Raw genomic sequence first — 27,359 nt, 5'->3', positions numbered from 1 at the left:
CGTGGCTAACGGTGGTGTGTTTCCTGCTTACAGTGAGTCAACACTCTGGGATCCTCTCCAACCTAGGAAACAACGTTTCCTCTCCCAACTCCGAGCCAGACAATCATGCACTTTTAGATGAGAAGGAGGACTCGTACTTCTCAGAAATCCGCAACTTCATTTCCAACAGCGAGCTGAACCAGGCATCCAGCTCAACAGACAAGAGGTAGGGGGGGGGGACACACACACGCACACACGCACGAACACGCAAGCTCAGAACAGAGCACTCGTAATGTTCTCTACAAAGGGGTTTTGAATCCCAGTCTCCTACCACAAGACTGTGTGAGCCCGGTGAGCTAAAGCCAAGGCATTGGCTTGGGGAGCCAACACAAGTCTTCAAGTCTCAGGCAAGGACATTCATCATCACGCAATCGTGGTTCAGCGAATGACCTCTGTTTACATACCACACACACACACACACACACACACACACACACACACACACACACACCAAAACAAGGACCTTTAACTTACAGACATTTATAGTTTTTATAAAGGTTTGTGTTTTTTTAAGGTGTCCATTTGATTGGCTGGTTAGGAGTATACTGCAGTTGATCTGACGCTCTCAGCCTTCCTAACACTGTCTCTACTCCCCTGTCAGATGTGTGTCTATGGTGAAACTGTACATACTCTGCCCTCTAGTGGTTGAATGTTACTCCAACAGGCTTTAGGTGGAGTACAGTACAGTATAGTAGACACTGTACAGTACAGCTCTATAAATGCCCCCCCCCCCCCCCCTCAACTCTGCTCTGACAGTTCTCAACGACTAATTTCTCCTCAACTGAAAGAAAATTCCCAGGTTCTAACCAGGGATAAACATATACCAGAGCTTCTGGCCTTCTCTTGTCTACGGCCCTGCGCAGGTATATAGAGAGCAGCTAGTGCTTAGCACGGTCATGTTCATTAGTGCACACCTTAGTAAAATGTTTTGCAACTGAAAATGAAATCATGCATTTCTTTTTGGACAAGTCCAGGTAGGTTCAGTCTGTTTTCTTGCATTTGGCTCATAATGAATACGAACCAGGTTCCGAGGCAGTGGTGGGCGATGTCGGGAACATGTACTGGCTCTGACAGACGTGTTCTGGGGGAAATATCCGAGCCGTCTTCTTCAATAAGCCCTAGAGAGGCATGTTGGGTTCTTTTGATGACACGTAATGGTTCCTCCTTGATTTCGCTCTGCCGTCTTCATGCCAGTTGGGCTGATTGTTTTTCTATTTCTCTCTTTCACTCTTTCTCCCTCTCTCACTCTCTTTTCTCTATATACAGTGAAGTAAAAAAGTATTTGATCCCCTGCTGATTTTGTACGTTTCCCCACTGACAAGGAAATGATCAGTCTATAATTTTAATGGTAGGTTTATTTGAACAGTGAGAGACAGAATAACAACAACAAAATCCAGAAAAACGCATGTCAAAAATGTTAGAAATTGATTTGCATTTTAATGAGGGAAATAAGTATTTGACCCCCTCTCAATCAGAAAGATTTCTGGCTCCCAGGTGTCTTTTACACAGGTAACGAGCTGAGATTAGGAGCACACTCTTAAAGGGAGGCAATCAATCAATCAGATTACAAACTCTCCACCATGGCCAAGACCAAAGAGCTCTCCAAGGATGTCAGGGACAAGATTGTAGACCTACACAAGACTGGAATGGGCTACAAGACCATCGCCAAGCAGCTTGGTGAGAAGGTGACAACAGTTGGTGCGATTATTCGCAAATGGAAGAAACACAAAAGAACTGTCAATCTCCCTCGGCCTGGGGCTCCATGCAAGATCTCACCTCGGGGAGTTGCAATGATCCGGACAACAGTGAGGAATCAGCCCAGAACTACACGGGAGGATCTTGTCAATGATCTCAAGGCAGCTGGGACCATAGTCACCAAGAAAACAATTGGGAACACACTAAGCCGTGAAGGACTGAAATCCTGCAGCGCCTGCAAGGTCCCCCTGCTCAAGAAAGCACATATACATGCCCGTCTGAAGTTTGCCAATGAACATCTGAATGATTCAGAGGACAACTGGGTGAAAGTGTTGTGGTCAGATGAGACCAAAATGGATCTCTTTGGCATCAACTCAACTCGCCGTATTTGGAGGTGGAGGATTGCTGCCTATGACCCCAAGAACACCATCCCCACCGTCAAACATGGAGGTTGAAACATGCTTTGGGGGTGTTTTTCTGCTAAGGGGACAGGACAACTTCACCGCATCAAAGGGACGATGGACGGGGCCATGTACCATCAAATCTTGGGTGAGAACCTCCTTCCCTCAGCCAGGGCATTGAAAATTGGTCGTGGATGGGTATTCCAGCATGACAATGACCCAAAACACACGGCCAAGGCAAAAAAGGAGTGGCTCAAGAAGAAGCACATTAAGGTCCTGGAGTGGCCTAGCCAGTCTCCAGACCTTAATCCCATAGAAAATCTGTGGAGGGAGCTGAAGGTTCGAGTTGCCAAACGTCAGCCTCGAAACCTTAATGACTTGGAGAAGATCTGCAAAGAGGAGTGGGACAAAATCCCTCCTGAGATGTGTGCAAACCTGGTGGCCAACTACAACAAACGTCTGACCTCTGTGATTGCCAACAAGGGTTTTGCCACCAAGTACTAAGTCAGGTTTTGCAGAGGGGTCAAATACTTATTTCCCTCATTAAAATGCAAATCAATTTAGAACATTTTTTTATTTATTTTTTATTTATTTTTTATTTCACCTTTATTTAACCAGGTAGGCTAGTTGAGAACAAGTTCTCATTTACAACTGCAACCTGGCCATGATAAGGCATAGCAGTGTGAACAGACAACACAGAGTTACACATGGAGTAAACAATTAACAAGTCAATAACACAGTAGAAAAAAGGGGAGTCTATATACATTATGTGCAAAAGGCATGAGAAGGTAGGCGAATAATTACAATTATGCAGATTAACACTGGAGTGATAAATGATCAGATGGTTATGTACAGGTAGAGATATTGGTGTGCAAAAGAGCAGAAAAATAAATAAATAAAAACAGTATGGGGATGAGGTAGGTGAAAATGGGTGGGCTATTTACCAATAGACTATGTACAGCTGCAGCGATCGGTTAGCTGCTCAGATAGCAGATGTTTGAAGTTGGTGAGGGAGATAAAATTCTCCAACTTCAGCGATTTTTGCAATTCGTTGCAGTCACAGGCAGCAGAGAACTGGAACGAAAGGCGGCCAAATGAGGTGTTGGCTTTAGGGATGATCAGTGAGATACACCTGCTGGAGCGCGTGCTACGGATGGGTGTTGCCATCGTAACCAGTGAACTGAGATAAGGCGGAGCTTTACCTAGCATGGACTTGTAGATGACCTGGAGCCAGTGGGTCTGGCGACGAATATGTAGCGAGGGCCAGCCGACTAGAGCATACAAGTCGCAGTGGTGGGTGGTATAAGGTGCTTTAGTGACAAAACGGATGGCACTGTGATAAACTGCATCCAGTTTGCTGAGTAGAGTGTTGGAAGCAATTTTGTAGATGACATCGCCGAAGTCGAGGATCGGTAGGATAGTCAGTTTTACTAGGGTAAGTTTGGCGGCGTGAGTGAAGGAGGCTTTGTTGCGGAATAGAAAGCCGACTCTTGATTTGATTTTCGATTGGAGATGTTTGATATGGGTCTGGAAGGAGAGTTTAGAGTCAAGCCAGACACCTAGGTACTTATAGATGTCCACATATTCAAGGTCGGAACCATCCAGGGTGGTGATGCTGGTGCAGGCAGCGAACGGTTTTGCCACCAAGTACTAAGTCATGTTTTGCAGAGGGGTCAAATACTTATTTCCCTCGTTAAAATGCAAATCAATTTATAACATTTTTGACATGTGTGTTTCTGGATTTTTTGTTGTTGTTATTCTGTCTCTCACTGTTCAAATAAACCTACCATTAAAATTATAGACTGATCATTACTTTGTCAGTGGGCAAACGTACAAAATCAGCAGGGGATCAAATACTTTTTTCCCTCAATGTATATCTGTCTTTCTCCCTCTCTCCCTCTCTCACTCTCTTTTCTCTCAATATATGCATCTTTTTCCCTGTCTTTCTCTCTTTCAATCTCTTTCTGTCTGTCTGTGTCTCCCTCTTTCGCTCTCTGTCTTTTTCTCCCTCCCTCCCTGGTCAGTAGACATAAAAGTTAACAGAACTCAGGGGTAATTTAGCCCCTCTGCCATCTGGGATCAATAGTGCAGAACCATCCAGAACAAGCAAGCCTGGCATTTTAATATCTGTAATTCAAAATAAGTGCTCTGTTTTCTGTCCATCCCAGACACACTCACACGCACACACACACACACACAGACAGACACACAGACACTTTGACTGAAGCGCCTCCCCCAACCCCCCCTCATTGAACACAGACACACAGCTGTGTGTATGCCTATCTGTGCGCTCATGCGTCTCCTCTCCACAAAGTGTTTGTAAACAAAGTCAAGTCGGTCTAGTCACTTGTCTCGCTCGAGTGTTTTTTTTCCCCTCTCTTCTGGACACTGTCTAGCCTGTGAGGTAAGGAGTGGTGTATGGGGCACTACACAGTGTGCGGAGGGGCGGGGACGGTGGACAGTGTGTGTGGGGGGGGGATAGAGCTGGACTGGGCGTTTCTTCTGCTCAAAAGTTGTGGGGGGGTAGGCCTGTTGTGGGGGGGTATGCCTGTTGTTGGAGGGTAGGCTGGCAGTGCAGGTCCTCAGGGAGACTCCATTTGAGGCAGTCTCCCAGGTTGCTAACACAAACACACGGCTGACGTGTTTAGACTAAGTGACAAAACGCAGGGCCCAGCGTCAGAGCCGCGTCCCTATATCCCCCCCACACAGCCCCTGCCAATTTGATTATACAATATTTAATCTAGATTGAAAGAGGAGAACAAGCACCCCCCCCCCCCCCCCCACCACCCCTCTGTCCCTTTCGCTCCCCGAAGGTATCCTGTCTGGTTTGATAAATGTCCGTCTGTCCGACTTCTCCTAGGGTAAACGGGCTCCCCCTGAGGAAATGACATCATGAGGCATGAAGCGACGGAGACCGGGGTGGGGGGGGCTGGATAATGTAAAGTCGGCAGGTCGCAATGGCTGCTTTGCTGAGCAGCCATCGCCTCCCCTACACAAACACACACACTCCTACACACACACACACACAGCATCCAGAATCGGGGCCCAAACTAACCATTTGAGCAATTCTTGCCTATATACTGGTTCTCAGGAATTAGCCAATTAATCATTCGGCTCCGTTTCCCCTTTGAAACGGGTCTCGACAATTGTCGACACACGTGTGTTTGCTTGGATAGTGGGAATGGGGCTCTGCTCGCTGTCAACGGAGCTCCTGGCATCTTAGTTATGGCTGTGCAAAGTATGACTCATTGCCTATTGACAGACAGACAGGGGACAGACAGGCAGACAGACAGAGGGGATGCCTGGCCGTGGCCCACTGAGGCAGCTAGGGCAGTGGGCCTAGAAAGACCAATCAAAGTCCTAATATGGAGGTAAAAGGACCATCCTCTCCTCCCGTCTTCTCTCCCTCGTCTCCGCTCATCTAGCCAAAGCAGAATGGGTGGAAATAGTGAGCTGAGCAGTGAATATGAGGAGATGAGGAGAGAAAACGGACGGCATTAGATTATTTGGATGCATAGTTCCACCTATTAAACCCAATGGGGGTCAACCAAGACATTTTAAGAATATAATAGATTGTATTTTATTGAAATGAAAGGAACCATTTTTTTGTTGTTGCTAGAAATAAAGTGCAAAATCAATAAGGTTCTCGTCGTTGCAGGTCAGAGGTTGCGGAAGAGGAGCGTCCATCTAGCCACAGCCTGTCCAACTCCAAGATGGCAGCCCGGGGGCTGGAGGAAGAGGAGGAGGAGGCGGAGGGAGATGACGAAGAGGAGGAGGAAGGCAGCCTGACAGAGAAGTCTCAGGACGAGGCGCCTGAGTCCCCCTCCCCGGTCACTATGGTCACGCCGGAGGCGTACGAGGACGAAGAAGAGGAGGAGGCGGAAGAAGAGGAGGAGGCCACACCGCTAGCCATGAGCTACGAACACACCCGCAGGTATGTCCTATCTGGTAGAATACAGACGTAGTTACACACAACTACAGACAAATTCAGACTGTCATGTACAGCACACCACACAACACCTCCACAAACATACCCACCCAATCACAACAGCCACTTCTGTCTCCTCCCATTCCAACTAACAAAACTAATCAAATGTAACAATGCATGACCTGCCCTCCCTGTAATGGCAGTGCAGTGTGGTCAACGAGAGCTAGACGGTGACAAAAGGGTGTCGGGATGCAGATAGAACTCTCACAGTTCCATTCCATGTCCACCTGTCTGTCAGTCTCTCTCTCCCCGCAACGAGCATAGTGGCTCCAAATGGTTGAGCCTTTTAGCTCTCCCTTTCCCTTTCAGTGCATCCGTGGTTCTCTCTCTCTCTCTCTCTCTCTCTCTCTCTCTCTCTCTCTCTCTCTCTCTCTCTCTCTCTCTCTCTCTCTCTCTCTCTCTCTCTCTCTCGATGTCCTCCATAGCCCCTATCCCGTCCGTCTCCATCCGTCTGTGCGTCCATCTGCCCCCACCATGCATGCGCCATCAAAAGTCCATCCATCGAGTTACAGGACAGTATTGGTTGGGCTAACTGAGGATGCTCCTTCCCCTTTCCCTCATCCCCCCCCCCCCTACCATTCCCCTCCCCCTCCCTGGTGCTGCTGCAGGTGTATAGAGGAAGACGGTGGGCTGTTAGACCTGGAGTCCCTGCCCAGCTTCCCCAAGGGCTTGGAGCTGCATAAGGCCAGCAGCAGCGAGGAGCCCCCCTTTGATGTTAAAGACATTTTTAACACCGCCTCGCTCGAGTCTGAGGCCCTGAAAGAGACTCTGTACAGGCAGGCTAAAACCCAGGTAGGTGGACTCTCGTCGAAAGAGAGCGAGGGAGGCAGAAAGTGGCCAATCATTTTGGACATTGGTCCCTGAAGCTTGAGTTCGATTGAGTTCGATGATAAGGGAAAACACAGCGAAGAAAACGCATGACAACGAGGCCAATGTTGTTCAGTGTTGCTGTATGGAGTGTCGGGATGAGAGTCGTTGAATTAAAGACCAGTGTTCTTCTCCTTGACATGCCTTACATTTCGCTTAACTTACCTACTAACTGAGCTATTAACGCTCTCCTTCTACTACACCTACTGTCCCATCAGCAGTGTCACCTTTGACCTTTGACCTCTTGCATGCCCAGATTTGTTGCAATCGTTGAAACGATACTCCTAATCCGAGATGGAACATCTCTTGGTGTTTTATCGACAATAATGACAGTCATGTTCGATTGGCTGACAACGCGGAGACTCACAAAATTGTTTCTGACCAATGGATGTTGATTTGGTTTGTCATTTCTCTGTCTCCTCCAGGCTTATGCAATGATGCTGTCTCTGTCGGAGAACAACCCTTTGCACGCGTCCTCCCAGAACTCACTGGATGCCTGGCTGAGCATGGGAGGAGGCCCGTCCGAGACGAGCAGCTTTCACCCACTCAACCACATCTAGGAGAGAGAGGAGGGAGGCAGTATAGTATCACGATAAAAATAAGAAAAGTGACAGAGAGAGAGAGAGAGAGAGAGAGAGCACGGCAGAAAGTAGGAGGCTACTACGGAGGAGAACTCAACTTCACACACCCCCGGCCTGAGAAGAGAGAGGACTCCTGGCTCCTGCCCTTCTCTGTGTGTGTGGGTGTGTGTGTTTTTGTGTGCGTACGCGCGCGCGCTTACGCGCATTGATTCGTGCATGCCCACGTCAGTGCGTGTGTGTACGAGGGGCCCCTCAGACAAACAGACAGTCGCAGGCAGAGATCCTCCCTGTAGAGGAGTGAAGGACATCCCAGGATTGACCACCCCAAACCCCAGTCATTCTACAAGACCCGCCCACTCCGCCCCAACGAACCCCTTTGGTTGGACTCTCAGAGACAGTTATGTTTGAGTGTGTAAACGCATCACTAGGAGAGCAAAACACCCATCTATTCTACACAGTCTAACACTATGTCTCAATAGCAACAGATACAGTAACAGTCGGTCTGGAACATATGCACTGCATGTCCATAGGGGGGTGCTGTTTCGCTGGGTGGGAGGAGCAGCAGTATCAACACATAGTGGGGATGTACTAACTAGCTCGTTAGCTGATGGACCCCCCCCCCCCCCTCCCCCCCATCATCATATCCAATGCCTTCACTCTCTTCATTCTTGTTTCAAATCAATAATAGCACAATGATAAATGTTAGAGCAGGAAACGGCACTCTGGCTTTTGTTTATGAAGAAAGTACAGTAGGATGATGCATCAAGCTCGAATGGCAATGATGTCATGGAGAATGACCGCCCCCAACATATAATGGGCATTGCAGAGGACAAAGTCTCGACCTCAAAAGTTATCCGGTGAACAAGAGGTTAAATGGATGTCCATTGGTTAGAATAGGGAAAGCCTATTTTCCCTTTTTTGCTCATTTGTTAACGTGATTCCATTTTGTGTTTTTCTCTTTGATAAAACAGTATTGTCTCATTTTAGGCACCTCCGTGCTCAAATGTTAATATAATTATTTAGTGAAGGACCAAAATTGTGTGATATTGTTGTATGATGTACAAAATAACCTGGACGTTCATAGCAAGAGTGGTATGTGCCAAATAACCCGTAGAAAAGGTTTTGTTCTCCGACAATCATTTCTTTTTCGAGGGGTTTTAATTGCTGTCATAGTTGTTGTTTTTACCTTCGTATATATTTGATTTAAAGAGTGTGTGTAATTCTATTTATTTAGGTTAAAAAAAAATGTCACGATTGGAGACAAGTGACAAATGAAAACACGAAAAAAAACGTATTTTGTTTCATCCCTCTTTTAAGTGTTGCTGAAGGAATGAAGTTGAATCGAAACGCGACCGGGATTTTGAATCTGGGTTTCAATGTTTTTTTTCTGTAAAGACCAGTGTGCCAAATTGGAAAGAAAGCATGAAAATCAGCTGTTTTTATTTCAAGTGACACGGTAGTTCTAGATTGTTTAGATCATGTTTTGCAATGCTGTGTCTAGCATGAGGTTTGGTTTGTCTCGTTTCAGTTCAACCATTTCAACCAGTATGCTGATGTGTTTTGTGTTGGAAGTCTTACGGTGGTCATTTAATGAAATAGAAGCCTTCACTATGAATGTCGGGTGATTTGGATGCCAGGGCATTGTATTGTTAGCTTATCATTGATCCTAAGTATAAGCAAATACATTTCACTCGATAACAAATCCAATCAACTCAATCAGTTTATTAGTGCTCAGATTCTGCTTTGATGGTTTCAAATTGTAGGAATTATTCTTTTTAAATGTGACCGTGTGGTTTTAGAAAAAAAAATGTCTCAATGCCCAGTCATTGATAAAATCGACATTGTTTTTCAGATAGTGTCCAACTACAGTGTACCATTCTATCATATTTCCACTTGTTAGTAGAACTTGCATTACTCTCGGGGTTAAATGGTTCTGTAACTAGTGTTTGACACGAGGGTTTCGACAGCCGAGAGACTTTTAGTCCTGAGAAGAGTATGTTTCTTCCTTGAGGCATAAAACCCGCTGGTCATAGCTTGATGGTTCACCCTTTACTCCAGCTGTAACTGAGATGAGTTTGATTGTCTGTAAAGGGTTTTAACACCCAGCAGAACACATTTACTGTACTGTGAGACCAGCAAAAGAATTAAACAATCAAACTAGGAAAGAAATCAAACCAGGAAATGCTTCTGGTTTGGAGAGAAAAATGACATACATAGGATTTTAAGTTTCAAAGACTTCTATTCACTTTGTATTCATATTTGCAAACACACTCTTTTTGATAAATCCCTTGTCAATTCCCTTCCTCCCAATTATCTTCTCATTTACGGGATTTCATTCCAAACTGTAGACAAAGGTAGAGATGGCACTTAATACTGCGCAGGGTTTTTTTATTTCATGTCGCTGTCAGTTGAAGGGTTGTTCACTGTAAATTGCAAAAGTTGCTTTCACGCTGGACATGTGAATTAAGACTTTCAGGACTGGGCGGGATAGGTTCAGGCCAGCACTTAAACGCATGGGTCCAAAACAACAAACTGGGCAGGCATGGGTCTCTGTCACTAAAGAGTTACTAGGAGTTAACCTGATTTGCCTCACTTGGAGTGGATGATCAACCCTCACTTAAAATGATGATGAACTTGGAAAAAAATCAGTAACTGAAGCACTGTAATTTAATTTTTTTGTCAGCAGGTGGCAGGGTGATACTAGTTTTGCTGCATCATTTCATGTCCGATGATAATGATGACAGAGGTCTCTGTCTTGCTATACTAAATGTGGATCCACGGTTAACACATTGTTTTGCAATACATTACTATTAAATGCAGAGACTGGGGTTACTAAATATTTAGGTATACTATATATGGAGTAATTCATGTCATGTACTACTGTAATAAGTGCGCGCTGTCGGTTGTAGAATTATGGATGCACATTGAAGTCAAAGATCACATTGCCAGCTTTTGAAAGGATCTGGCAAATGGTCACAAACTGATAACTTCAGAATACGGTTGCTGTTCTTTCCCCACTGTTACAGGAAAAAGTACAAAAAAACAACAAAAAAAAGTTTCTTTTTAACTGTATAGTATTTTAAAAAACAATGTTGCATAAGTCTGAAAAATTCAATGAAAAAAATATGGGTTTAAATGGATGGTGCTCGTTTCATTTGAATCCGAGTTGTATCACCTCTGTTATGTTTATTAAAAAGATATTGTGCATGACGTGTTTGGCAGTCATAATGATGTCCATTTGTGAAATGTGTATCTTAAATTAAAAAATGAAATAAAAAATGATGAATCCGTAGATGCACTTATTGTACATGTGGTTAGGTTAGTAGGTTTGACTTCAAGTCCTTACAGATGTATCGGGCAGGTGGTTCTTAAATGAATACAAAACAGATTGTGGGAGAAAGCTGTAATGAAAAAAATGAAAGGATTGTAGAATAATATTGAACAATACCTGAAATTGAAGTTTTTTTGATGCTTGTGATTATTGAAGATGTACTTCAGAGAAATTTCATGGAATTGATATGATTCTGATGTTAATTCTGTAGAATAGAAATGTATACCAAATGTAATCTTTCCAATGCTATGAAGAATTTATACATGAAATTGATATGCAATAAAAACCTGTGTGCTTTTTATATGAAATGTCCCTTGTATTTGTCATGTACCCAACAGAGAACTCTCTCTCTCTCTCCTCTGCATAGTCAAAATTGTTATAGGCCTAATTTTTTTATGTCTTATAAAGCAATGGACAGGTAGTGAGATATTTAGTTGATGTATTAAATAACTAAACGATCTGTTTCAGTAGCTATAGTTAGCTCGCTAGCTATCGTTCTACCTAGGTGTCATCATCTTAAAGACCCCTAATTTAAAAGACACTTCTTATTTGATTAATGATGGTCGGACCCATCTATGTGAAGCTAGCCACAATAAGGATTAGGCACAATAGTGGAATTTGCGATTTGCCTTCAAAATAAAAGTATCTATGAAAGTAATGCAAATGAATACAAATAGTGGAATCATGCCATAATGGAATAGATCATGCTAAACGAGGCTGGAATGTCCTTATATAAATTCAACAAAAGACAATCATTTGTTAATTTGACAAAAGTCTGTTGAAATCACACTGAATTTTGTTAGACTATTGAATTTTATTGGGGGGGGGGGGGCATACCTATTTCACTGTACAGCCTTACCTATGGATTGTGGATCAATGACATGGGGTATCAGTCTACTCAGTGACATCCAGAGAACATTAGCATCATATTTCTTATTGCAGGACTCTGAGCCACATTTATTGTACCAGTCAACCTACTGAACACCATTCGAGAGGAAAAACAATGCAATGTGGATGTTTGGCGCCTGATAACTCTGAAAAAGCACTTTGGTACTGAGTAGACTGATACCCCATTTAATTGATCCCCAATCCTCAGGTAAGGCCGTACAGTGCGATATGAATTCCAACACTCAACCTTGTTTAACATTATCTAGTCTAAATATGGCATGATTCCACCAATTGTAATCATCTGCGTAACGAGGGACTTTTAGTTTGAAGGCGAAACGCAAATTCCACTATGTCGCTAATCCTTATTGTGGCTAGCTATACAACAAATAACCCGGTCCGGTCAAGCCATACTAGCAGGCTGCTTATAACGTTATAACGTGGGCAACAGGGCTAAGTAGCTGGCTAGCTAGTTATTTCATTAGGAGAACAACAAGTGGCTTTCTAGCTAAAATGTCCTCTATGTTGTTGGTGTATGCAACACGATGGACTGACTGGTTTAAAAGTGTATGATGTGAGAATGTATGTGTATGTGATTATTTTAATAGAAGGTGATGCCAAAGAAGAATTTCCATCCTGAATGGCCAATAAATGTGTATTATATTCTTAAACGGAAGCTAACAGAACGAAACAAGAGGAACCTACTGAATTTGTCCAATAGGGGCGGCAGTGGTCAACAAACAGATTACCGACCATTTCGAATCTCACCATACCTTCTCTGCTATGCAATCTGGTTTCAGAGCTGGTCATGGGTGCACCTCAGCCACGCTCAAGGTCCTAAACGATATCTTAACCGCCATCGATAAGAAACATTACTGTGCAGCCGTATTCATTGATCTGGCCAAGGCTTTCGACTCTGTCAATCACCACATCCTCATCGGCAGACTCGACAGCCTTGGTTTCTCAAATGATTGCCTTGCCTGGTTCACCAACTACTTCTCTGATAGAGTTCAGTGTGTCAAATCGGAGGGTCTGCTGTCCGGACCTCTGGCAGTCTCTATGGGGGTGCCACAGGGTTCAATTTTTGGACCGACTCTCTTCTCTGTATACATCAATGAGGTCGCTTTTGCTGCTGGTGAGTCTCTGATCCATCTCTACGCAGACGACACCATTCTGTATACTTCTGTCCCTTCTTTGGACACTGTGTTAACAACCCTCCAGGCAAACTTCAATGCCATACAACTCTCCTTCTGTGGCCTCCAATTGCTCTTAAATACAAGTAAAACTAAATGCATGCTCTTCAACCGATCGCTACCTGCACCTACCCGCCTGTCCAACATCACTACTCTGGACGGCTCTGACTTAGAATACATGGACAACTACAAATACTTAGGTGTCTGGTTAGACTGTAAACTCTCCTTCCAGACCCATATCAAACATCTCCAATCCAAAGTTAAATCTAGAATTGGCTTCCTATTTCGCAACAAAGCATCCTTCACTCATGCTGCCAAACATACCCTTGTAAAACTGACCATCCTACCAATCCTCGACTTTGGCGATGTCATTTACAAAATAGCCTCCAATACCCTACTCAACAAATTGGATGCAGTCTATCACAGTGCAATCAGTTTTGTCACCAAAGCCCCATATACTACCCACCATTGCGACCTGTACGCTCTCGTTGGCTGGCCCTCGCTTCATACTCGTCGCCAAACCCACTGGCTCCATGTCATCTACAAGACCCTGCTAGGTAAAGTCCCCCCTTATCTCAGCTCGCTGGTTACCATAGCATCTCCCACCTGTAGCACACGAACCAGCAGGTATATCTCTCTAGTCACCCCCAAAACCAATTCTTTCTTTGGCCGCCTCTCCTTCCAGTTCTCTGCTGCCAATGACTGGAACGAACTACAAAAATCTCTGAAACTGGAAACATTTATCTCCCTCACTAGCTTTAAGCACCAACTGTCAGAGCAGCTCACAGATTACTGCACCTGTACATAGCCCACCTATAATTTAGTCCAAACAGCTACCTCTTTCCCCACTGTATTTAATTTATTTATTTTGCTCCTTTGCACCCCATTATTTTTATTTCTACTTTGCACATTCTTCCATTGCAAAACTACCATTCCAGTGTTTTACTTGCTATATTGTATGTACTTTGCCACCATGGCCTTTTTTTGCCTTTACCTCCCTTCTCACCTCATTTGCTCACATCGTATATAGACTTTTTTATACTGTATTATTGACTGTATGTTTGTTTTACTCCATGTGTAACTCTGTGTTGTTGTATCTGTCGAACTGCTTTGCTTTATCTTGGCCAGGTCGCAATTGTAAATGAGAACTTGTTCTCAACTTGCCTACCTGGTTAAATAAAGGTGAAATAAATAAATAAATAAAAATCCAAGGTAAAAAATCTGTCGTTCTGCCCCTGAACAAGTCAGTTAACCCACTGTTCCCCGGTAGGCCTTCATTGTAAATAAGAATGAGTTCTTAACTGACTTGCCTGTTTAAATGTAAATAAAAAATAAAAATAGAAACTCTTGTTTTAGCTGTTCGGGACTAAGGATTACAGCTCAACAGTGGCGGTGGTGAACACTTGTTTGAACAGCAGATTTCCCTTTAAGAGGTGAAAAAAGGAAATCTAAGGGGGGAAGTGAGGCAGGGGTACTTCCTTGTAAACACCATCCTCTCTGATCATATTATTGTGCGCAATGACCAATTCAAAACAATACACCGTTTGCTGAATCTTTATTTTCGAGAGGATAGGTTGAAGTCTATTCTGTGCTTTTTATTACAACTCAGTTTGCACTATGCTTCAGCTAAACGACACGGTTGAACCAATGAGTCCGGGGGCTGCGGTCCTTCATCCGGCAGAGGCAGAGGATGGAGTCGAGGTTGCCTTCACACCGCCGGGGGCCAGAGGGAGCCTTGGGTATAGTTCTTCTGTAGCATGTTGCTCCCCCTTACAAACGTTGACGCCGTTTCATGTCCACAACCCAACAATGCAAGCGAAAGTGAAGGATTATTTCGTCTTTAGGGTAAGTCTGGCTAATAATTGCCCTTTTTTTATCTGAACAACGTCGGATATTAGCTAGTTAGCAAGCTACTAGGCTAGCTTGGAAACAGCTGTCAAACGCTCACGCTGCAATCAGCTTGCAATTGCAGATTGACTGCTTGGCTCGCTCTGATTTGAAGGTGCGTATTTGTGGCAGTGAACACTCATGCAACATGTCGTTACAAACTAACCTCTATTTCTTAAGATTGTGAAACAAACCGTTCTGTTAAACGTAACCATTTATTCAGACAACTGCAATTTATTCAGCTATGATATATGGAACCATCTGCTCGATTATTATAATGAGTGGACTGAAATCAATTAACTGTGGCCTCTTCATTTCAGCCAGGGACCATTGAACGAGCAGTGAATGACATCAGAACAGTGGGCCTGCCTTCAGAGGATGGAGAAGTGCTGAGTGTGTGGCTGCTTGCAGAGTGAGTCATTTTATCAGCAATTCACATCATCACATAGGCCAGTAAAGTTACATTGGCAGTACAGAAGTTCCCAAATTTGGTCCTGGGCCCCCCCCCCTGGGTGCACGTTTTGGTTTTTGCCCTAGCACTACAGGTGATTTGAAAGGAGCTTGATGATGTCTGAGTGTTTTCAATGATTCATTCCAGTGGAGAACAACTGCCCCCTCTCAATGAAGCCATGGAAGTTGAAGGCCGACCGTGGTACTGCAGACATTGTTAGCGGAAAACAGGATCCCCCAATTAGTGGTGAGGAGTCTACCATGTCCAGAAGCGACTTCATTTTAAGCTTTGTTTTAGTATTGACAGTTACAGCTGATTTAGGGACTGTATATCGATTCGCTCTCCTTAAATATTTAATCTGATGTATTTGTTTTGGTCTCTGAATTGTTTAATCAAATAAAAACTACAACCTTTGTCCTGAATTAGCCTAGAGCGCATGTGCGTCCAGCAGCTATATCCTGTCCTAAACTTGAACTATGCTATTGTTTTGTGCATAAATACTGCACCCTTAAACTTCAAAACAATCATGTAACTACACCGAACAAAAATATACATTCAACAATTTCAAGGATTTTACTGAGTTAGTTCGTATAAGGAAATCGGTCAATTGAAATAAATTCATTAGGCCGTAATCTATGGATTTAGCATGACTGAGAATACAGATATGTATCTGTTGGTAACAGACACCTTAAAAAAGAAGGTAGGGGTGTGGATCAGAAAACCAGTCTATTTTGTGTGACCACCATTTGCCTCATGCAGCACGACACATCTCCTTCGCATAGAATTGATCAGGCTGTTGATTGTGGAATGTTGTCCAACTACTGTTCAATGTCTGTGTGAAGTTGCTGGACATTGGCGGGAGCTGGGACACGCCGTCGATACAGAGCATCCCAAACATGCTGAATTGGTGTCATTTCTGAGTATGTAGGCCATGGAAGAACTGGGACATTTTCCACTCCTAGGAATTGTGTACAGATCCTTGCAACATGGGGCCGTGCATTATCATGCTGAAACATGAGCTGATGGCGCGACATTGGGCCTCAGGATCTCGTCCATGGTATCTCGGTGCAGTCAAATTACCACTGATAAAATTATGTCTGTTGTCTGTAGCTTATGTCTGCCCATACCATAACCCCACCACCACCATGGGGTGCTCTGTTCACAACATTGACATCAGCAAACCGCTCGCTCACACGACGCGATACACATTGTCTGCCATCTTCCCGGTACAGTTGAAACCATGATTCATCCATGAAGAGCACGCTTCTCCAGTGTGCCAGTAGCCATTGAAGGTGAGCATTTGCCCACTGAAGTCAGTTACGACACCAAACTGCAGTCAGGTCAAGACCCTGGTAAGGATGACGAGCACACCTGTCAGGTGGATGGATTATCTTGGCAAAGGAAAAATTCTCACTAACAGGGATGTAAACAAATTTGTGCACACAATTTGATAAAGCTTTTTGTGCATATAAGCTAGATTTATTTTTTTGGAATAGTCATGACTGGTTCAAGCTGTCATGTCGTTAAGACAGCAGTGGCGAAGGATATCATTGCTACTTAATGTGGATCTAAGTTCCATTGGCGTAGGGTTAGCTGGACGTTTCTGACTGGTCTTGAAACTGTGACAATGGCCAGCCTTTCCCTGCTTGCCTCAATGGGATATGTAGAGATTTTGCCAACACAGCCAGATATACAGTACCAGTCAAGTTTGGACACACCTACTCATTCTGGGGGTTTTCTTTTCTTTTTACAATTTTCTACATTGTAGAATAATAGTGATGACATCAACTATGAAATAACACATTTAATCATGTAGTAAACTTCTTTTTTTTTTTTAACAAATCTAAATATATTTTATATTTGACATTCTTCAAAGTAGCCACCTTTTGCCTTGATGACAGCTCTGCACACTTGGCATTCTCTCAACCAGATTCATGAGGTAGTCACCAAGAATGCATTTCAATTAACAGGTGTGACTTATGGCAAGAACAGCTCAAATAAGCAAAGCGAAACAACAGTCCATCATGACTTGAAGACATGAAGGTCAGTCAATCTGTACAATTTGAACGTTTCCTCAAGTGCAAAAACCCATCAAGCGCTATGATGAAACTGGCTCTCGTGAGGATCACCACAGGAAAGGAAGACCCAGAGTTACCTCCGCTACAGAGGATAAGTTCATTAGAGTTACCAGCCTCAGAAATTGCAGCCCAAATAAATGCTTCACAGACACATCTCAACATCAACTGTTCAGAGGAGACTGCGTGAATCAGGCCTTCATGGTCAAATTGCTGCAAAGAAACCACTACTAAAGGACACTAATAAGAAGAGACTTTCTTGGGCCAAGAAACACAAGCAATGGACATAGACCAGTAGAAATCTGTCCTTTTGGTCTGAGTCCAAATGTGAATTTTTTGGGTTCCAACCGTGATCTTTGTGAGACACAGAGTAGGTGAACGGATGATCTCCACATGTGTGGTTCCCACTGTGAAGAATGGAGGAGGATGTGTGATGGTGTGGGTGTGCTTTGCTGGTGACACTGTCAGGGATTTATTTAGAATTCAAGGCACACTTAACCAGCATGGCTACCACAGTATTCTGCAGTGATTTGTTTTTCAACTGGACAATGACCCAAAGCACCTCCAGGCTGTAAGGGCTATTTGACCAAGAAGGAGAGTGATGGAGTGCTGCATCAGATGACCTGGCCTCCACAATCATCTGACCTCAACCCAATTGAGATTGTTTGGGATGAGTTGGACCGCAGAGTCAAGGAAAAGCAGCCAACAAGTGCTCAGCTTATGTGGGAACTCTTTCAAATCAAGACAGTTGGAAAAGCATTCCTCATGAAGCTGGTTGAGAGAATGTCAAGCGTGTGCAAAGCTATCATCAAGGCAAAGAGTGGCTACTTTGAAGAATCTCTAATATATTTTGATTTTGTTTAACACTTTTTTGGTTACTACATGATTACATATATGTTCATCATTTTGATGTAGAAAATAGTAAAAATAAAGGAAAACCCTTGAATGAGTAGGTGTGTCCAAACTTTTGACTGGTACTGTGTGTGTGTGTGTGTGTGTGTGTATGTATATAAATAATATAGTTTTGTACCCTTAACCTTTTTTTAAACTGACTATTGTATTTGTTGATTTTTAAATCTGACTTTATTAGTATAATGAGTAATCTAGGAATGTCATGAGTTAATTGACACAAGAACCTGAGAAAATAGCAACACTACAGAGTGCCAATGCTACAATGAATGGCTAAATTAATTTAGTTGTATACTCCGCGGAGTTCTTCACCATTCTATAGTTGCCAATAATTGCTTCTGATACACCAGATGTACAGTTGAAGTCGGAAGTTTACATACACTTAGGTTGGAGTCGTTAACTCATTTTTCAACCACCTCACAAATTTCTTGTTGACAAACTATAGTTTTGGCAAGTCGGTTAGGACATCTACTTTTTGTGCATGCCACACCTCAGAAAACAAATTGTAGACATCCACAAGTCTGGTTCATCCTTGGGAGAAATTTCCAAATGCCTGAACATACCACGTTCATCTGTACAAACAATAGTACGCAAGTATAAACGCCATGGGACCACGCAGCCGTCATACCGCTCAGGAAGGAGACACATTCTGTGTGGTGATCCTAACTGACCTAAGACAGGGAATTTTTACAAGGATTAAATGTCAGGAATTGTGAAAAAATGAGTTTAAATGTATTTGGCTAAGGTGTATGTACACTTCCGACTTCAACTGTATGTCTTTGAACCAATTGTTTTTAAATCGCACACAGAAGTTAAAAAGATTGCGTTGCTAATGGCAGCCTGCAGTACCCCGGTCGGCCTTCAATTTGAGCAACTCAATGAGACGGCAGCACTGCAAAGTCACTTTCTGGAGTAGCTCAAACAGCGCATGTTGTTCTCAAATGTAAACGTGATTCGATTATCGGTTGCGGTAGGGTTCTAGAAACACAAATCACTCTACTTTCACATGACAATACACACTTACTATACACTGTTTTAACTTTTGCAGCTGACAGTATTTTTCAGTGACAACACGTTTAGGCGTCAGTCTTCCGTCTGCACACAGTTGTACGGAGACACAGATGGCTAATTGGCACAGGTGGTCCACTCTGTCTTCCGTAAACAAGCACTGTAACACCAATATGGCCTTGTGGGAACCCTATTAAAATGGTGTATTAATTTTTGTTTTTTGTTAAATTATTTCTCGATGATAGTATATTCTGAAATATATTTAATATCGTCAATAGGCGCTAAAGATAGTTAACGTCTATGAATGGGGTACCTTAACCCCTAACCGTTTTATAGTTTAACTTCAATGGGGGTAGGGACGTCCCAATGTTTCCGGATAGCACAGCCCATGTTGTCTCAATGAACTAAATATCTTGCGCAATTGTGTCAGATGTTATGCTACGTGCACTGTCCACGAGAGATTAACCAACCCATAGGAATAATTGAAACCGCCTTCTTCATTTGGCCTCAATGCGCTATCGAGTTTTCACAACGGAATGAATGGTCTCACGTGATCGATGGCCTCGTCCATTCATATCATTGTTTCACCCACTCATAATATCGGACACCCGGAACTAATAGAGTTTCGTCTTTCTATGTTCCCACCACCCTCAGTATATGTCTGTACTTCCGTTTTATGACAGCAGGGGGCACTAGAGACAATGAGGCCGCATAGAGAGAAATCAATTAGGTTATTATTGCCGAGTAACTGCGATGTTGATCCATCCTCAGTTTTCTCCTATCACAGCAATTTTAAAAACTGTTTTAAAGTCACAATTGGCCTCATGGTGAGAAGGTTTCCTTTCTCTCCAGAAGGATGCTTATTTTTTTGTAGTGAAGGGTTGTGTTGACACACCATCCATAGTGTAATTTTTTTATTTCACCTTTATTTAACTAGGTAGGCTAGTTGAGAACAAGTTTTCATTTGCAACTGCGACCTGGCCAAGATAAAGCATAGCAGTGTGAACAGACAACACAGAGTTACACATGGAGTAAACAATAAACAAGTCAATAACATAGTAGAAAAAAAATAATCTATATACATTGTGTGCAAAAGGCATAAGGAGGTAGGCAATAAATAGGCCATAGGAGTGAATAATTAAAATTTAGCAGATTAACACTGGAGTGATAAATTATCAGATTAACATGTGCAGGTAGAGATACTGGTGTGCAAAAGAGCAGAAAAGTAAATAAAATATAAACAGTATGGTGATGAGGTAGGTAAATTGGGTGGGCTATATACCGATGGACTATGTACAGCTGCAGCAATCGGTTAGCTGCTCAGATAGCAGATGTTTAAAGTTTGTGAGGGAGATAAAAGTCTCCAACTTCAGAGATTTTTTGCAATTCGTTCCAGTCGCAGGCAGCAGAGAACTGTAAGGAAAGGCGGCCAAATGAGGTTTTGGCTTTAGGGATGATCAGTGAGATACACCTGCTGGAGCGCGTGCTACGGGTGGGTGTTGCCATCGTGACCAGTGAACTGAGATAAGGTAGAGCTTTACCTAGCATAGACTTGTAGATGACCTGGAGCCAGTGAGTCTGGCGACGAACATGCGGCGAGGGCCAGCCGACTAGAGCATACAGGTCGCAGTGGTGGGTGGTATTTATTTAATTTTTATTTCACCTTTATTTAACCAGGTAGGCAAGTTGAGAACAAGTTCTCATTTACAATTGCGACCTGGCCAAGATAAAGCAAAGCAGTTCGACACATACAACGACACAGAGTTACACATGGAGTAAAACAAACATACAGTCAATAATACAGTATAAACAAGTCTATATACGATGTGAGCAAATGAGGTGAGATAAGGGAGGTAAAGGCAAAAAAAAGGCCATGGTGGCAAAGTAAATACAATATAGCAAGTAAAACACTGGAATGGTAGATTTGCAGTAGAAGAATGTGCAAAGTAGAAATAAAAATAATGGGGTGCAAAGGAGCAAAATAAATAAAATAAATACAGTAGGGAAAGAGGTAGTTGTTTGGGCTAAATTCTAGGTGGGCTTTAGTAACAAAGCTTCAGTAACAAAAAGGATGGCACTGTGATAAACTGCATCCAGTTTGCTGAGTAGATTATTGGAAGCTATTTTGTAGATGACATCGCCAAAGTCGAGGATCGGTAGGATAGTCAGTTTTACTAGGATAAGTTTTACGGCGTGAGTGAAGGAGGCTTTGTTGCGAAATAGAAAGCCGACTCTAGATTTGATTTTGGATTGGAGATGTTTGATATGAGTCTGGAAGGAGAGTTTGCAGTCAAGCCAGACACCTAGGTACTTATAGATGTCCACATATTCTAGGTCGGAACCATCCAGGGTGGTGATGCTAGTCGGGCGTGCGGGTGCAGGCAGCCAACGGTTGAAAAGCGTGCATTTGGTTTTACTAGCGTTTAAGAGCAGTTGGAGGCCACGGAAGGAGTGTTGTATGGCATTAAAGCTCGTTTGGAGGTTAGATAGCACAGTGTCCAAGGAAGGGCCAGAAGTATACAGAATGGTGTCGTCTGCGTAGAGGTGGATCAGGGAATCACCCGCAGCAAGAGCAACATCATTGATATATACAGAGAAAAGAGTCGGCCCGAGAATTGAACCCTGTGGTACCCCCATAGGACCGGACAACATGCCCTCCGATTTTACACACTGAACTCTGTCTGCAAAGTAGTTGGTGAACCAGGCAAGGCAGTCATTAGAAAAACCGAGGCTACTGAGTCTGCCGATAAGAATATGGTGATTGACAGAGTTGAAAGCCTTGGTCAGGTTGATGAAGACGGCTGCACAGTACTGTCTTTTGTCGATGGCGGTTATGATATCGTTTAGTAGTAATTAATTACTTCACCATGCCTAAAAGGATATTCAATGTCTGCTTTTGAACTTTTTTACCCTTATACCAATAGGTGCCCTTTGCGAGGCATTGGAAAACCTCCCTGGTCTTTGGTTGAATCTGTGTTTTGAAATTCACACTTCGACTGAGGGACCTTACAGATAATTGTACGTTATGTGTGGGGTACAGAGATAGTCATTCCAAAATCATGTTAAACACTACCATCAATAAGGCTGGTCTTAATGACTAGTAAGCACATTATACTTCACATCGCTTCCTATCTCATAGGCATAGGGTGCGGCAGGGTAGCCTAGCATGTTGGACTAGCAGCCGAAAGGTTGCAAGTTCGAATCCCTGAGCTGACAAGGTACAAATCTGTCGTTCTGCCCCTGAACAAGGCAGTTAACCCACTGTTCCTAGGCCGTCATTGAAAATAAGAATTTGTTTTTAACTGACTTGCCTAGTTAAATAAAGGTAAAAAAAAAAAATAGAAGGTATTCAAATGGTAGTGTTATTAATGTGACCTCATCACTATTAGCAAGCGTGACAGTCATTCACCTATTAAAGGGATACTTTGGGATTTTGGCAGTGAGTCCCTTTATCTACTTACCCAGAGTCCAATGACCTTGTGGATACCATTTTTCTGTCTCTAACTTCATACTGGACACAGAGGTAGTTTCACAAGCCAATGCTAACTAGTGTGACACAATCTACATTTAATTCATTTTAAATTCAGGCTGTAACACAACAAAATGTGGAAAAGGTCAAGGGGGTGTGAATACATTCTGAAGGCTCTTTATCCTACTACCAGTCACTTGCATATATGTATGTATGCATGTATATACTTGCATTCTCGTGTTTCTAACTCGCATCGTAGTTCTTGTGGTTTTTATTCTATATTATTATTATTATTATTATTATTATTGTATTGTTGGGAAAGAGCTCTCAAGGTAAGAATGTCACTACTGTTTTACACCTATTTTCCTGTGGATGTGGTAAATAACCTTTGAAACGATATTAGTGCAAGTGAGAGGCAAGGATAATATTTTGGGGCAATTAAGAGCCATGTAGTGCTTAAAGGCATGTTTATTTATCCAGTTAATACATACCATCTCCATGAAAAATTATATTCTGCCGGCAGATGCCAATTGGTAAAGAAATCACACAACCCCTTGGCACATTTTAGCCTCTCTTACACCATTGTGACTTCATATTTTCATGAATATCTCATTACATTATTTCGCTACAGATGAGAATGCTAAATGTGAATGTAATAATGTTTCCCTTAGAGTTGACCACTGGAACAACGAGAAGGAGAGACTGGTGCTCATAACTGACAGGTAAACCAAATGATTAGTGGCAAATGTTACGATTTGGACATCCATTTGAACCCAATTGGAGGGATCCATTCCCATATCATTTGATACATTTATGTTGCCGACTGGATGAAAGCCTCGACGCGGTTGTGATATATTCGTGATGATAAAGGCGTCAAACTTGCATGAGTTTATACACTCTTCACTAAATTTGCCATATTGTCCCTCTTGGTTTTCTAACAGGTCCCTGCTGGTTTGCAAGTATGACTTCATCAACCTGCTGTGTCAGCAGGTCATCAGAATCTCCCTTAATGCCGTGGACACCATCTCAGTGGGCGAGTTTGAGTTCCCGCCCAAATCACTCAACAAGTAAGCGCCACTGAGCTATGACCCTGTACAGAGACCCTGTACACAAGACACTTGTCAATGTTCTGAAATAATTGGATAGGTACAGTATAAGCAATATGGTAGAAGGCTAACGTTCACTTGGGATAGGCTTGGTGGAAATGTTGCCATATTGCTTATACATATCCAACTATGTTGAGTCTACTCAAGTCGCTTGGGGTTGTTTCTGGACAGGGCCAAATACACTCAGCAGTCAGACGTGTTCAGTAGGCATGGAAACCGAAAACTAGGAACGCATATTGGACAAGTATAGATACACCTGTTTCTAAAGCTTTTCTCCTCTCGTGCCCACTGAACACAGCCTACTATTCATTGATTACTCCCAGCACACTGGAATTACAATAAGTGTTTCTACAGGAGGGAGGGCTATGGGATTCGGGTTCAGTGGGACAAACGCCCACGCCCCTCCTTCGTGAACCGCTGGAATCCCTGGTCCACAGACATGCCCTATGTCACCTTCACTGAGCACCCCATGGCCCGTGCCGACGAGAAAGTGGCCTCTCTCTGCCAGGTTAAACTCTTACGTTGCCACCTCCCCTCCCCTATTTACAATAATAACGATTCATATGCAATATTCATGTTCACATGGGAGCTTGGTATATTAAACACTGAGCTGCTCTCCTCTTCTGTCAGATGGACATCTTCCGGACCCAGCTGGTTCAGGCAGTGAAGAAGGCCCACAAGGAGTTTGCCATTCCGGGCAGGGCCAACGGAGTTCTGATCCTAGAGAGGCCCCTCCTCATCGAGACCTACCTGGGCATCATGTCCTTCATCAACAATGAGGCCAAGTTGGGCTACTCCATGACTAGGGGAAAGATTGGCTTCTAAATGTTTCCCACTGAGTGACCTTCTTATTCCACAGCAGTGGGAGCACTGTCAAACTGTGTGTTTTATGAGTGTGTGTCTGTCTGCTCGTGGAATGCTGACAATGTGGCTGTGTCATACCCAACGCTTGAGTATAACCGGCGGGCAGCCATGGTGTGCAGCAAGCCTGAGTTCTCTCCACTCCTGCCACAGTGCTCTCATGCAAAGTTGTTTTCCATTTGCCATAATTATTTAACCCCCGAGTGGAGAGACCTACAGTATGTGAATTTGGTGTGTTTGTGCGATTAGGGAATGTCGCTAATTGTGGGTACAGTGCGTACTGTTTACCTTGGTATTGTGAAAATACTGTAATACACACCTGATGCTGCTAGGTGAACCTGACTTAGAGCCTTTGGAGGTTAATATTATCGTGGGCCTTTTGTGCCGTACGAGGGCATGGTTAGGTGCTTTAACTTTATCAGCGGTCGTTATTACAGAAACTAATGCAATGAGCTTTGCCTGATCAAGCGGTCTACCCATTATTTTCAACCCGAGACGCCTTGCAAAATTGCAGATTTTTGCAGTAGCCAGATTGGCTCTAAAATCCATCATATTGGGACGTTGTAGTGGTAAAATTTGAGAATTAATGCGGCTGCCGGTGCTACAATCAGCTTTTTCAGTCAAAACTATGACCACGTTATTCTGACGGTTAGTGTTTATTTACTATATTTTACTTGAATTATACATTGTCTGGTGCAAGCCCAACTACAGATATCCCCTTGTGACAATTTTCTTAAATTGATTAGGGCTACTCATCTCCATTTCTAGAAAACACACAGCCTTTATCGTCCTCATGCTAGGCTAGTTCATGCTGAAGCAACGGATTAGGTCCTATGAAAATGTGTTGTGGAATATGTTACTTTAGCATTAGCTACATAGCATGAGGACAAGAAAGGCAGTTTAATTCCGAACTAACAGTATTATGATTTGCCGTCAGGCATTGTGGGATAATTAAAAGTACAGTGACACCTTCCATACCTGTTTGATTCTTAGTGTTGACCGGTATAGAAATGTCTAGAAGGGGAAAAAATAATCCCTTCTACATATGGTTTCACCAAACAATCTACTATTCAAATACACAAATCTTGCTCGGAGGCTAAAATAGTCTTAACCACAAAAAAATCCACGTGGGAATAAAAATGGTGGCCATTTTAGATTACATTGATCTATTAGTCAACTATTCAAGTAACTAACTAGTTAGGACTGTAGCCATAGTCTGACAAACCTCAAAGAAAAAAGCAACTAAAGTTCAATTGGATACAGCGGTTGAAATTTCAGCCTCAGATTTGTATGTTAAGGTCTCCGTTTACCAAAATTGTTTGCTCGCACGGCTTTGCCGCGGACCTTTTGTTCAGTAGCTCTCAGGAACGGAAAGGACTATAGTGCCATTGTTTGTTCTCCTCTCGACATGAGGACCTCCCTGCCCCCTCCTTTTAATGGATCTTCCCTTCTTACAGGTGTCTCCCCTCCCTGCTCCACAACTCTTGCTATTTGTTATTAACCCCCTTGGCCACTGCTTTACCGATTTGTCACTTCCATGTCGACGTTAGAGTGCTTGCTCCGCGAGAACATCCACCTCATTCCCTTCTACTCCCACATGCTGGCACCCAGAGGAACCTTAAATACCCCCAACTGTCTCAACCTAAACAAGCACAAATTGAAATGTATCAGCGCTGCACAGGAGCCAATCTAAGGAAGTGACAATAACAGGAAGTGACATTGGCTGAATATAATTGAAACTGATTAATCATAAGTCAATTGCAAATTAACAGTCTAAGATTTCCTAGAGGCCCTATTACATTTCAAACATTCTTCTATCAGTCACAATGGTTGATGGACATTCAATTTTATTTCTAAACAGAGTTAAGATGTCATTCTTGCATGGGATCCAAACGGAATATTTCAAAGTATGCAAGACAAATCAACGTCAAGAAATCCAGGAACCAGATTTAAACTGGTTTGAAATAAACCAATCTTTCTCATCCATTCACCAGAGAAGAATCTGGTTGTTAGGCCTCTGCTTTACACAAGATCATGCTTTAACCGCTGGAATGAACTAAGATGTCTGTCCAAATACCTTTTTTTTCCCCCTTCCACTCCTGGTCTAAATGTAACATGCATGTCTTGCATGTTGGGTTTGCATGCCGTCTCTGTTCAACTTCAAAAAAGCTCCAGAATAGCAATTGATGCAGGTTTTGAGTGTTACATAAAGAAAACTAACTTCTTGGTCAAATGCTTAATATTTGTAGCACGGTCACCAACATGAGGCAATTGCCTACATTACTTTGATATTTCATACGGGGTAAATCTGATATCCGACCCATTTGCAGATTAGTTTGACTCATAACGCTGACTATATGCTCATAATGACCTTGAATGCTGTACATTGCTTATAAATAAATACTCATCAAAATCACGTCTTGTGGCATTGTTTATTACACTGCAGGTTCCTGTAAACCCAGTTTGAAGTACCCTGGGGCACTAGCCTGCTGGCCTTAAATAGCCCGAGCTATTTAGGAGGGATATCACACCTGGCACTATTGTCTAGTAGTTTTTTTCCTGCTGAGGGGTGGCCTATACATGCACCCAGAGGAGAGTAGTTCAAAGTCCAGG

The 27,359-nt window shown here is 43.1% G+C and overlaps 2 protein-coding genes across 8 annotated transcripts in view; both read left to right on the top strand.

Annotated features, from left to right (window-relative positions):
- The window catches only part of LOC139416410 (PR domain containing 16), a 225,889-nt gene extending 214,692 nt beyond the window's left edge, over positions 1-11,197 (top strand). For 6 of the 7 annotated variants that reach the window (XM_071164995.1, XM_071164998.1, XM_071164996.1 and 3 more), the window contains 4 exons: positions 34-205; positions 5,794-6,069; positions 6,732-6,915; positions 7,416-11,197. In XM_071164995.1, coding sequence (XP_071021096.1) covers positions 34-205; positions 5,794-6,069; positions 6,732-6,915; positions 7,416-7,550 — 767 coding nt within the window. In that variant the 3' untranslated portion in view covers positions 7,551-11,197. The remainder of the gene's footprint in view (positions 1-33; positions 206-5,793; positions 6,070-6,731; positions 6,916-7,415) is intronic. The other variant, XM_071164999.1, reaches the window with a different exon arrangement.
- A 3,227-nt stretch (positions 11,198-14,424) lies between these two features.
- Positions 14,425-27,162, top strand: LOC139416409 (tumor protein p63 regulated 1-like). Its single transcript, XM_071164993.1, has 6 exons — positions 14,425-14,825; positions 15,188-15,279; positions 23,451-23,501; positions 23,721-23,846; positions 24,240-24,393; positions 24,516-27,162. Exons 1-6 carry the CDS (start codon positions 14,598-14,600, stop codon positions 24,708-24,710), a joined length of 846 nt encoding a protein of 281 aa, XP_071021094.1. The 5' UTR covers positions 14,425-14,597; the 3' UTR covers positions 24,711-27,162.
- Positions 27,163-27,359: the final 197 nt, after the last annotated feature.

The sequence above is a fragment of the Oncorhynchus clarkii genome, chromosome 9 (assembly GCF_045791955.1).
Source record: "Oncorhynchus clarkii lewisi isolate Uvic-CL-2024 chromosome 9, UVic_Ocla_1.0, whole genome shotgun sequence".
In the NCBI taxonomy this organism is placed as follows: Eukaryota; Metazoa; Chordata; class Actinopteri; order Salmoniformes; family Salmonidae; genus Oncorhynchus; species Oncorhynchus clarkii.
The sequence above is the reverse complement of the archived record's forward strand: the minus strand, read 5'-3'. Positions and strand labels throughout refer to the sequence as shown.

Coding starts and splice junctions, on each gene's coding strand:
- LOC139416409 (XM_071164993.1), top strand. CDS start 14,598: ATGCTTCAGCTAAACGACACGGTTGAACCAATGAGTCCGGGGGCTGCG. Junction 23,502..23,720: donor CTGGTGCTCATAACTGACAG/GTAAACCAAATG, acceptor GTTTTCTAACAG/GTCCCTGCTGGTTTGCAAGT. Junction 24,394..24,515: donor AAGTGGCCTCTCTCTGCCAG/GTTAAACTCTTA, acceptor CTCTTCTGTCAG/ATGGACATCTTCCGGACCCA.